Source organism: Branchiostoma belcheri, unplaced genomic scaffold (genome assembly GCF_001625305.1).
Source record: "Branchiostoma belcheri isolate BF01 breed outbred unplaced genomic scaffold, Haploidv18h27 scaffold163, whole genome shotgun sequence".
NCBI classification, from domain to species: Eukaryota; Metazoa; Chordata; class Leptocardii; order Amphioxiformes; family Branchiostomatidae; genus Branchiostoma; species Branchiostoma belcheri.
Genome location: NW_017803080.1, coordinates 385032 through 398603, shown reverse-complemented (window position 1 = coordinate 398603; position 13572 = coordinate 385032). Strand labels below are relative to the sequence as shown.

General features: G+C 40.3%; 1 protein-coding gene across 1 annotated transcript; it reads left to right on the top strand.

Moving 5' to 3' along the window:
* The first annotated feature begins 7016 nt into the window (after window positions 1-7016).
* On the top strand, window positions 7017-13178 carry LOC109466328 (von Willebrand factor D and EGF domain-containing protein-like). Its single transcript, XM_019764045.1, has 6 exons — window positions 7017-7244; window positions 7676-8050; window positions 9345-9605; window positions 10294-10408; window positions 12133-12741; window positions 12877-13178. Exons 1-6 carry the CDS (start codon window positions 7017-7019, stop codon window positions 13176-13178), a joined length of 1890 nt encoding a protein of 629 aa, XP_019619604.1.
* The last annotated feature ends 394 nt before the right edge of the window (window positions 13179-13572 follow it).

Sequence of the window (13572 nt, the reverse complement as noted above, 5' to 3'; positions counted from 1 at the left end):
TGAGATTACTTAGAGTAGGTTTATCAAAAGTTAAAAGGAATACAAATTTCTCTTTACTAGTCAAATAACTAAAGTGGGGAAATATACTTAATACATGGTTAAAAAATATGAGTCTATCTCTACTATACAAGGGGCAATCTATGGTGAAATGTATTTCATCTTCTATTCGGCCTAAACTACAGAATTGACAGGTTCTTTGTTCTAGAGGAGTGCGGTTATGTCTTCCTGATTCGATTCGTAATTTGTGACAACTGATTCTTAGTTTTGTAATGGAGGACCTGTGACGTATGTTCGCTAAGTTGAGATATTTTTCTTCGTTGTAGGAAAGTTTTAATAATCTGTATAGACGTAGTTTGTTCTTTGCATTCACAGCTTTGCTATCATTGTGGATTTCGGATAGGAATGTTTGAAAATAGATGTCTTTTAATCGCTGGAAAATTGATGAAATGGTAGGGGACGTGTTCGAAAAAATTGATTGAGGATTTTGCCAGACGAAAGCATAACCACATTCCTCTAGAGCTCTACGTACACCAGACGCCCAGCATTTAGTACCTGAAGCTTCTAGGTCTATTTGACATAGGAGGGCGTCTGCTTGAAGGGAGTCAGCTGGTACGTTCTTGTGGAGTCGAATAAAATACTTAATAGCGTTCAGGGAGGCCTCCAAATGAATGGGGTACCTCCCTAGTTCTGCCCGTGCTGCAAAATTACTAGCTGTTATCCATACTAAAAGTCCGTTTTCGAATATTTCAAAACATGTTTCAGACTAAGTCACAAAATGGAATATTCCAAAATGTGCTTCAGACATGTGGGCTCGGAAAAGCGTTTCGACAACAACAGTTTGTGTGGAGCTGTTGCTGCTTTGTTTAAACATGAAGAACTTTTAGAGTGTGACAGGGCTGGTCGCCGCAGTTGCGTGTGAACTTACCATGTTTCAGCCGTGCAGTGCCGATCCTATGTGCGGGTAGCCTGGTTACCAAACCTATTATAGCTCCCGAGTCCTACATCCTCTCACTCGGGAGCTATAATAGGTTTGGTAACCAGGCTAATGTGCGGGTGTCCACGTTTACTTGACAGGCGTGCCGTGATTAACACTGAGGAGGTTTAGAAGGTCAAAATTTACATAGGCAGACAGCATGGGGAATGCTTATACAAATATATGCCTAATATCTAAAAACTACAAATTTGAAACTGAGGGGAAAATGTTTGTTAATATTTTGATAAGTGAGAGGTATTCTAAAACACTAGTGGAACATTTTGACACTCCCATTTCTTTATTAAACTTGACAAGTCTCAGACTGTAGCCATAATGGAAACGTTACATAACATGTCCAGACACGTATCATTTAGCCACGCCCTCAGAAGTACGACACGTCATGATTTGGAATGGATCACGTTTTGGAATGCGTCTTCGTGTAAAAACCAAATCATGTTTGGAAATAGAGCGCGTTTTTTGAATGCAGGTGTATCCCACTTTGTTTTATTCCAAATCATTATTTTGAATGCAACAACCGGAACAAACAAGAACTTACCCGACGATGAAAGAAGCAAGAACCCAAAAAAGGAGCCAGACGGGAGGTATTCGACCATTTCCTTAGCACATGCCCGTACTTACGCGACGTAGACAAAGAGTACATGCGGAAGGGTGGTCGTGATCGTAACCACGTGCAAGTCGACAAATTTCCCCAAGGAATTTCCTAAAGGAGACAGTATTCGTGCCTCATCACGTGTCGACATCTTCCGTCGAGTCCACGCATGCACAGTGCCTTCTTCAATAGCGTCTCCCTAATACCCCCGTCACATTGCGCGTAAATCGATCGGCCGACTAGTCGGCGACCTCTAAACGACATTTACGGCCGTAGTACGCCCGATGTTCCGTCGAGCATCGCGCGAATTTTCGGGATCGCCGACGATTTTTTGGAGTCGGCCGAAGCTCGCTGACACGCGAAACGTGTTCTTAACATCAGCGACTAGTCGCCGGCGATTTTTGAAGTCGCAGAGCTCGTTTCCAGCTCGCGCGTAGCTCGTCTGTAGCTCGCCCCTGTGCGGCCGAGAGTCGACCGATATTTGGACGTACATCCCACGAGTCTCGGCCGTATTTTGTCTATTAAAATCGGGCGACGGTCGCTGAATACGGTCGACCCTCGCGCGAGCTTCGCGAAATATTCGGGCGACCCTCTTCCGTACCTCGCCCGACTTGCGTAAAGTTTTTTTTAAATCGTGCGTGCTTCGAGCGAGCTTCGTGCCAGTGTCGGACGAAGGTTCTACGAGCCTCGGCCGAGCTCCTGTGAAGTTATTATTTATTCAGCACCTGTGAAATTTATTTGAGATTGCATTGACAGTATACTGTGTAAAGTTTGCAGGAGCAACGTCCCATTGATTGTTAAAGTTATGTTTACGAGAAAGGATAAAAATAGACAAAATCGTCCTTTTTGTCCTTTTGTTAAATCAACATGCGTTAATAAAGAAACCACTTTAAAAAGATGACGAGGTTTTAAGTATATAAGGCCAAATGCCTAGATTTGGACCTCAACTGATTGAACGCACATGAAATTTTTTACTCTTGTCCCTTTAGGAGGTGTGTGGCCTTATTTCAGAAGATTGTATAATAAATTGACGTTTACACTTGTTCATCCTGGAATGAGGTTGACTTTTTTCTTAGGGTGCCCCCCCCAAAAAACGTCATGTGATAGATATTACTTACTAGTTAAAGTTTATATTGCATGGGTCTTTTTACCTCTGGCTACTTTGTTGACATTGAATGACTTGTTTACCGGAAGATTCATACTATTTTAGACAGAAGTATACAGGCAAAGTTTTAGAACAATATATCTTATTAGCTTTGTTCAGTTATCCGTGTATAAAAAGATTTTCATATAATAATAATTATGTCTTGTTGTACGTTTTGGTTGAATGGTCTATAGATCGTGCGAGCATCGATAGATCGTCGACCGTAACCCGGGCGACTTACGCCCGTGTGTCGAGCGAGCTTCGGCCGACTCCTGTCTGGTTAAAATGGTGGTCGTTGTGTTAACCAGACGGTAATGTAAATTTGTGGCTTTTGTGGTAGTATTTGAGTTGGATCCTTCACAGCATTCCTGTTTGCATTTCTATTTTATTCTGCCAGTCCGCTCCATTACTTTGCTTAAAAAATATAACGACAGGTCAAACATAAAAATTGGTTAAACTATTCATTTTTGGTGGATACACGGCCTTGCTTCTTCTGCGTGCCATGTCATAGGGACTTCATTATCATAGATGTATTGCCAAGCGATCGCCCGAGCCTCGCACAATGTGACCGCGACGATTTTCAAGCCAAAAATACGCGTATCGTCGGTCGATCTCAAAATCGGCCGATCTTTCGGCGATTGACAAATACGGCCGAAGCTCGTTGACAATGTGACGGGGACATAAGGGGATTCCTATAGTTAAGAACCCCGAGGTGACTCACTTCGACGCGGTAGAATTATAGTACGGTGCACTAGAGAACCACGGCCAAGTAATATTTTAAAGTATACGGTATATTCTACAAAATAAGTTAAAACCAAACAAAAAGTTATGGTTTTTAAACATCATGACGACCACTTTGATTTGGCCCTCTGCTGGGGTCAACGGAATGCAGCCGGCTCACCCTGGAACGTGGTTGCGTAATGCCGCGCATTTATACACGAGCAGGAAAATCTTCAAAATCTAAATCATACGGTGTACAAGCCGATACGTGTCTATACCACACAGCGCAGTTTACTCATGACTACCTCTCACATAAGTGAGTAGCCTTTCTATATCCGCGTCATAGACGGGGGTGGCACATTAACACTGTGTTCTGCGGCCTTTTCCGCTATTGTGTTTCTTGAAATGTCCTGAATAAAGCTCCCGTCTCCAGATCGCATCTTGTTGTCTTGAGTCGTATCGTATTTAGCAACATTCTTTCACTCTTAAACATATCTCTAAGCCATTACACGTGTTTATATAGTACTGCACCATAAGCAGTTAATTGCATTTCAGTTATACCATGTGTATGGCTGAAATATTGCTTTTTTAATTCTCCTTCTCCAGCTTCTAGATCGCTTCCGCTTTAAGCTTTTAACATTTTTCTTTGTTTGACTAGTGAGAACATTCATTTTTTTTTAATATTGGTGTCAGGTTGAGAAGGCTCCAACTTGGATGACTTTGCAAAAATTTGCTTTCTACAGAACTTTTAACTTTTCACTTTGGCCTCCCTAACAGAAGTTACATGTTTTAGAATGTTCTACTCAATAGAGTTAAGACCATTGTCCCCCTCCCTGAGCCTCCCTGCCTCATTAACTGACAGCCCAACTTTCAAGTGTAATGTACACTTATTTGGTGGTTATTTTCTGACATTTCCGACAACTACTAAAGCACAAGGTCAAAGGCAAACTCTCTGCTTACATAAATTTTGTGAATAACTTGCTAATATTATAATATTGATATCATAAGCACATCTAAATTTATAAACTTCAAGTGCCCGGCGGGACCCCTAGACAAACTTTTTTTCAAACAAATATGGTATGTATGTATTCGTCAGTAAAAACCCTATAACATCCCATCGATCCCAGGTGTATCATTATTATTACAAAAGAGATATTATCTAATATGTTCAGATTTTTGGCAAAAATCACATGTTTACAATATTCATACAGGGTCAGCAAAGTCATGGAAATGTAGTGCACTCTGGGCCCGACACACTGTTTTAGAACAACTTGTCTACTTTCTATACATGTGTTCAGTAACTCAAAAGAATGTTGTTTGTTGATGCGCTTTTAGGGCTAAAATAGGATCACAAAAATTGAACTTCTGGCTTCTTATGAACTGAAATCTGATCACTTTGTTGGGATAAGTGGACAATACAGCCAATTAACTTGTTGACATAGCATGTTCCTTGTTGGGGACCAGACTACCCGAGGGGAACAATAGGCAGTTCACGGCTTGTTCACACCTTTACCTGCTAGTGCCAGACAGTCAGCTTGGCTTGGTTTGTCAGCAATAAACAACCATTGTTTCAGGGTTCCAAGTACTAGTACATTGTAACACTAGAAAAAGACTACTTTATCAAAAATCCATTTCTTGATCCAACATACTCTACAACAACACAAGGAACAAGTCAATAACATCAAAAGTATAACTATAATTTGGTTGGCGTAAGCTTTTTAACAAGTTGATTACACTGCGCACTCACTATCCAGTTTATCGTCTGTTGTTCCGACGCAAAAGGGTTATATAGAACTTACCAAAATTCGAAAGAAAATGTGTGCAAGGTTTTACCTATGTCAAACCACTAGTCGGAACACTAGTATAAGAGTACTCTCCTAAGTCCTGTAATGAAAATTGCTCATCAAAACAAACAAAACATGGAGGGGTATCAGACTTTTGATTATCAACAGTACCCCTGGTGTTTATGATAAATATACTCAGGTTCTCCTTTACTAAAGTCTCTGAATGTTATAGGTTTTATGCCTTGTCAGGCTATTTGCAATGAAAATGTCACATTTGACAGAGCAATCGACCAGTGTGTAATGTTGACCTCTGGGAATCACACAAATCAGAAACACTAGACATATGGAATCCTTTGTCAATTATAATACACATCCAGCACTGTTCCCAGACAGCCAAACATTTCACACTCCACAGAGGCCAGGTATCACTTTACCTGTCCACCGGCACCCCTCTTGCAATGTTTTCACACTGGGCAGGGTCAGGGCAATTATCAAACAATAGGAGAAATCTGGAAAATTCAGGGTCAAAGGTTGTATCTATGTGTTGCTAAGGCGGCCGGCGCCCAAATTGCTGGGGGGTCGTGAAATGGTCTTAACTCTACTGAGTAGTTTTGCACATGTGTGAGTTTGAAACAGTTCATATTATGGGAAGGGTTGTGACTGAAATATATTGTATTTGCTACCGAGAAAATATAGGCCTTTCTATTTTATAAAATTGCTTTCCACGGTGTTTCTTTTTCTGATGATCCTTTTCTTGTTATGTTAGGCAAATGGATTCTACCATTTTAAGACATCCATATACCATATTGGGTATGACATGCAAATGCCTCTAATACCAATTATTAACGCAGTCCCAAATGACTGACGTACACATTTGAAATTGATAATATCTGATTATAATGTATTGTACTGAATCAGCTGTGTGTGTCTCTGTTTTTCGTAGATGTATTTCCCATCTGGATCAATAGTAACAGTCAATGTGTACACAAGGCACATGAACATCAGAATCGAAGTACCTGGTGATGATTACCGCCATTCCTATGGGATATGTGGGAACTTTGACGGAGATGAGACCAACGACTTTGAGAAACCCGACGGCACCTTTCATACCGGTAGTGATAACTACCCAGACCCATTCTTCGAGTCTTGGAGGTACGAGTCAGTTAGTCATATAGCCACGCTATGAAGCCATGCTTTTAGACTCAATTGATAATAAGTGAACTTGAGAAGACAAAAAAAGACTACATAAAACGTAGTATTCCATACAATGATAATTCAAAATGATGATATATGTATACGTGTATACTATACCATATTATTCATATACTTTGCATTCTGAATCGGAACTTGCTGACTCCGAAAAGTCATAGAGTCCTAGATCATGACTTATTTAAAAAAAATAAAATCATTTATTAAACAATTTATCTTGATGATTTTTTTTAGAATATATAAAAAATAAAAATGACTATGTGCGGTATTCTAATCACATCTTTGCATTTTTAGAATTGATCGTAACTATACCATGCAAATTCTAGAATTCAATCTTACCCACAACAATTTACTCTTGCCTGCTGTAGGATAAATCCCGGAGAATCTTTCTGGGAAAGACGCCCTGCACCAGTTGATACTGACACATCGATTTACTGTGACTGTCGGAGTACATCTGATCCTTCAGATGTATATGGAGAGGTTCATTGCGGTGGAGGCAAACGTGCCAAAAAGAGGGGCATTGAAACACTTCTAGGAGAGTCCATCATAGACAGACTCAATAATCGAATGAGAAGAATGAGGGACACAGGCTACCATGACGAGGATGATCATGATACTAACTATAATTTTGACTTCCCCAATTTCGTGGCAGTAATCCCAGATTGGCCTTCGCCAAGCGCCCAGCAGTTCGCAGAGAACTACTGCAAGCAAGCATTGCAGAACTCCAGCATGTCAGCGTTTTGTGCTGAACAAGGAAACGTGGATATCTTCAGTACCCTATCACAATGCGTGGAAGACATCAAGGTACGTAACTGTGGCCATATTTAAGACAAGAATGTAATTCAGTTGTTGACAATTCGAACTAATACAAATTTAATAAAAAAACATTAAAACATGGTAACTGCATTAATATTGATTATAAAATATTGAATATAATTATACTATTTGTCTGCGTAAACCTGAGTCACCAAAGAACTTTTGATACATTTTAATAATAGCATAGAACAACTTTCTATGCTACCATTATCCAAAGAGCAGCATATTTGACATTATCACTATGCGCCTTTTTGGAGATCTTGAAAAATTACAGGAATCAACGGTCTTGATATTTAAAACAGCTGTACAACTGCTACATATTGTTTTGCTGTCGATCAGTATCTGGATCAACGCAACGGGAGCATATCAGGCAAATAATGCATTTCCTTCATGCAGTGAACAAATATTATGTTTTACAGCTGACTGGTGACCCGGATTGGGCATCTTCTGCCTTGAACACCATGGAACAGCAGTGCAGTAGCGCCGTCTTGGCAAATGTCAGCATGTTTGAAGAGAACGAGAACGGGACATTGACTCCACCGCAAGCCTTTGTTCAAAAGTTGTGTCTAAACCAATGCAGTTTTAAAGGCATTTGCGCTGATGGCGAATGCATCTGTAACGATGGCTGGATCGGCAAAGATTGTGGAGTCGTTGCTGATACTGCGCCCGTGGTGTGGGATCTCAAGAGAGGCGGTCTTTGCGACATTCGCCAGAGGCCGTGTGAAAAGGTCAACGTTTTCGGCAAAAACCTACTCAAGTCTGAGAACTTGACATGTCGAGTAGCTGAAGCCTCGGTACGAACACTAGTTTAGATGAATGATTCGTAGTAGTATTAACCTTTATTTTTTAAACTTTGTTATTGACAAAACCATGTGTCTGACACATAAATGCCCGGCACATTAATGAAAAGTACTCTTTACATCTGGGAAATATACTAAGACACGGTGATATAAGTTAAAAGGTAAAAACGGAGTGTAAATGTTAATATAATTTTGCCTTTTTAAAATTTTGTTAAAAAATAAATGTGGAACACGATATAGAATTTTGAGATTAGGTGTTAACCCTAAACAGTACACCTGGGGTCCGCGTGGACCCCAGCACTATATATTCTGTAATATCTTTTTTGTTTCTAAAGATTTTTTTTCTGAAATTTTAGGTAATTGTCACTCACAAAGTTGTCTCTCAATACAGTGCAGAAAAATCCGTTTCTACCTTTTATAAAAAAAATTATATCTGATTTTCTTTTGGGGTCCGCGCGGACCCCAGCCGGCTTTCAATCATAATGGATACACCGGCGTTCTTATACATTACCTTATTTCCGTTTTTATATGTTTTTATGCACTCATCGTATGTCTACCAAGTTTTCAGAGAATGGTGTTGTAATAGAATTAAATTTTAATAACTTTGGTGTAATTATGACGTTATATGACGTCAGAGCTAATAATATAGTTCGCCATATTGGATTTTGACCAATGACGTCATCAAATTAGCATATTCTATGCATATTAAATGATTTAACATATTTGATTATGTAAGATGTTATTCATGTTGGAAAAGAAGTGTAATTTAATATAAAACTCTTAAAAATTTTATGTTTAAATCAAAATTACTTCTATTTTCAAAAAAAACTGCCTGCTAGAAACCCGTTGCCATGGCAACACAAAAAAACATCAACTTACTAGTATTAAACTAATATAAACTTTTTTCCAGAGACATTTTAGGAAAGGTCTCCAAATTTGATACTTCTAGCGCAAGCCGTTTAGCCGCTATCTGAGATCAAAGTTGGGCCTAAAAAGCCCCTTCAGTCTGAAATGGGTTTAAAAATCGGGTATTTCTTCTTTTCTTCACCAAAAAATAGAAAAAGTTCAAAATGTATGATTTTTGCATGTAATGTGGACACAGAGGTTCCCACATGAGTTTGCAAAACAATTGAGCTGGTAGCATGTTGATAATTTCTAAAAATTAGCAAAAAACTGTCTTGGGGTCCGCGCGGACCCCAGGTGTACAGATTAATCAGTCCGGGAAGGTGTACTGTTGAGGGTTAAACATCTTATAAGTACTCTAACTTAGTTTCTCTGTTCACCGTAGTTTCAAAATGGCCAATGGACAAAAAGCGGAATAAGCTTCCAGACATCTGCTTCCTTCGAAAGCTTCACAGAAATTGCCTGCTACCTACCACCACCCAAGGTTCAACCAAACAGGTACCACTTACCTGGTGACGGCACTCCATCTTATGGGCTGTATATCTCTATTAGCAACGAGGGTGTGTACTTCAGCGACGAACTCTTGCTGATCATCTATGATTCGGTTTGCCAGAACTGTGTAGAGGATAGCGCTTGCTCTCTGAAGGTTAGCCATTATTTTCTGGTAGGGAAGTATATATATACGTATTGTTTTGGTGCATGGGATTAAATTACTGTTTGTGCCGATGGAGTAGGTACGTGGTTTGGAGATATAGTGATCAAACGCCTGTCAAACACTCAGAATGAGGTGTAATTGGGAACACGTTGACATCATGTGGGTGGTTGATGATTGGCAGATAGAATGACTAAGTGGCAGCAACAGAAGATCGGGTGAAATTAAGGGACACGAAAACCCGAAATTCCTCAAAAAAGATAAACGCCAAAATATAAAAGCATACCGAAATGCCATCACATATGGTTCTCGTATATCAACGTTAAAAAATTACACTCAAAGATTGCAAATACTAGTGTCGTTTTGCTTTCCTGAAGATTTCTACAGTAGCACGGTCCTCTTAGAAATATACTGACAAAAATGAAAATATCGATTAAAACTTATTCTACTGCATCATTGGAAAATTGCGACGAATATGTGATGCCATATTCTGTATATATCAAATCACATAATCAAATTTCCCACAATTTTTAATCGTATTTTTTTATTTGTTTTCATGTTAATTTAATGGCTGTTTGTCATTTGGGTCCAAATAAACATCCCAAGTAACTGTAAACAATCGTAGTTGCTGCACGGAGTTAGAAAAGGTTACCTCAAATAACATATATCATATTTTTTACAGGATGGGTCTTGCCTTATTAGAGGCTACTGCTTTCAAGACCAAGACTCAAACCCAGACGATTGGTGTCAACAGTGCTTGTCAAGTACAAATACATCCGAATGGAGTAGAAGGGAAGGTGAGGTTATAATATAGACGTCAAATCTCAGTCAACCTTGATTTAGAGAGATTGTCAATATATGGGTGTGTGTGTGTGTGTGTGTTTTATCACACAGGTCTTCCGAATTTTCCATAGAATAATGCAAACTAGTTTCGGGTGCTCCGAGTTGAACACCGAATTCGAATGTTAGAATTGGCACCGTTACACTTTTTGTTTAGATTAACAAAAATTTTGCACATTTCGCATTTTAAATCTGCCAACTGTGTCTGTTTTCTCGGGTGGGTATAATATGCAACACGGTGCATTCTGCATTACCCTGGCTTGATCCCAGCCCTCGGGTGATACGGAATGCACCGCTCGGTTGGGTTAAGGCGGCCTATTCATGTTTGAGTTCCGGCGTGTGTCTGCACGATTGCCACAAACATGTTTCGAACCCGAATCATGTTCCACCATGTTCGATATGACGTCATTCGAATAGAACGCGTGTTCGAATTCGGGGTCACTCGCGGTCATTTGTATGTTTCCCCTGTAAACCCGCGCTGTTACGCATTTTATTCACGGACTATGACATAAACGACTTTACGCGCAGCTGAAAACAGCATAATTGATCTTTAGAGTAATCCATGTTTACGTATTATCACTTTTTTTATCAAAATTGTCCGAGGCTATTTTACATATAAGTCGATATTTTTTAACTGTGGCGATTTTTTTACGAAAAATGACAGAAAAATAGCTGTTTCTGTCGTTTTTGGCCCAAAAAAACAATGTAACTGTCATTTAACACAAAATAGCCTCGGACAAAAATAATAAATAGGGGGTTGGCTTTCTACTTGTAAAATATCATGATGAAAGGTGTTGTTACCGCTTGCGCGTAAAGCCATGAAGTAAACTCTTTTTTAAACCAAAATGTTGATTTCTAACCCAAAAATCCAGAAGTATTAAAAACAAAATAACCTTTATTCAATGTGTTTCAAGTACTACTAGAACTGTGTGAAGTTTAGTTGTGGTGCGACCAACCTATCAAAAGTTACAGGCATATGTATGAAATACTACTCATAGTATGCCATAGGCTGCCTTAACCCAACCGAGCGTGTAGTATTCTATATACATCCTGCCCGGGTCATGATAACCTTCATTAACGCTGTTCTGTCGGGCCGTACTTTACAGTACTGCCCGGGCTTCCATAGAAAAAAAGTTGAACCCGTTTCGACCTATCCGCGTGAGCTGCTTTCGAAAATTTAAATACCCGATTCGGACATTGAAATTGATTTCGTTGCATTCTTAGATTTACAACACCAAATTTTGTCTCTTTTCGCATTGATAAGTGTGTTTTGTTTTCTTAGGTGGATATAACATAGATAGAATACAACAAGGTGTAATTCACATCACCAACGGTTCCAGCCCTTCAGTGGGTCGGAGCTCCCTTCCGCCCTTTGGCGATCCGACCCGCGGTCGGGCCAGAACCTCAGGCGATATGGAATACCCCGTATTATATTTCGTACTTGTTTGTATACAGATGCGAAAGAAGAAACTGGTGTATTACGCTTATGTTTTGCAATACCGCCTGTGCAAAGGCAGTTTTTAATCACTCGTAACAACCTATACTATCCGCCAAAAAACTCTTACTCTAGAAACTCGATATGATTTTGGAACGTTGCTTGAGTAACTGTGTTTTGGCGTATGTCATTACCTGGATGTCTAACCTTCACCGATGTAACCTATACTTTATTTTTTCCATGCAGTGAATCAGCCTCCGTCAATCCTTTCATCAGGCAACATCACTAAGGTGCAATCTGACTCCTTTACCGTAATGATTGCCGGACATGACCCAGAGGGTCGTCCAATGTCATTCTCGGCCAGCCAAAATCTTCCGCATGGTCTATCGCTCAGCCCAGACGGTTTCCTAACCTGGATCTCACATGGTCCAGATACCTTTGCCATGGATATCATCCTTACAGACCAATGTGGAGCCCAAGACGTGCAAGCGTTTACCTTCTCAACCATCCCATGCCCGTGCAACAATAACGGAGTGTGTGTGCCTTCTCCCGGCATGCCTATAGGGGAGGGGCACTACGACTGTCTGTGCCAGCCTGGCTTTACGGGACCACGTTGTGACATAAACACGAATGAGTGCCAGTCCTCTCCTTGTCAAAACAACGGCACATGTATAGATCTGGTAAACTCGTTCATCTGCAACTGTCCTGTTGGTTTTATCGGGGAATATTGTGCCACTTTCGATGAATGTTCTTTGAACCCATGTTTCCCAGGAGTCCAGTGTCAAAGTACCAACGCTGGTCATGCTTGTGGGGACTGCCCTCCTGGTTATCATGGAGATGGCATGACATGCACACGTAAGTGTTATCCATTACATGCTTATTAGTATTATTTTATAGGCTACTGATTATCGCTTTGAATGATTGAGTGTTGGGTGATGAGTTCAACTATCCAATGTTCCTTGAAATTCCGTTTTCTTGTTGTCTTTGCAGAATTGCCATCATCCTGCAACAATAAATACCACCAAATGAAGAACAGTGGGGAGTTAGCAACGGATGGTATCTACATGATCGATGTCGATGGACAGGCTACACCGGTGTACTGTGACATGTCCCGTGACGGTGGGGGATGGACCCTGATCGTGACGAGCAAGTCGATGGCAGGCTGGGATAAAGGAAACGTCCTGTCATATAATGAAGGAACGCCTACAACAGACGCAGACTACTCAATTCTTGGGAAAGCTGACCGAATCAAAATTTCAGGCGCATCCACGAATGTAGTCCAGGTAATGTGAAAAATGAGTATTGAAATTTCAAAAATGTCCTTTTTATTTAGGCCCTAGCTCCATTGTTACATGTACAAAAGAGTTCAATTAATAAAAAAATATACACATTGCATATTTTATGCTACATTTTCAAATATTTCTGTATTAAACTATGTGTTTGTTGTTGCTTTGTAAAACAGTACCGACTTGAGGCCGAGGCCCCAGGACGCTGGGGTGGGGTGTGGGAAGTTCCTCTTGACTATTCCTTCACCCACAAGAGGAACAACCAGACCGACGTGATCCTCGTCTCAAAGTTTGATAACTGGGACTACGGAACGCGGAGTATCGGGCAGAGGATGCCGTGGATCGTGGAGGACCCCGGCCTTCCAGCCGTGTTGACAACCGCTGAGATGCCTAACCAGGA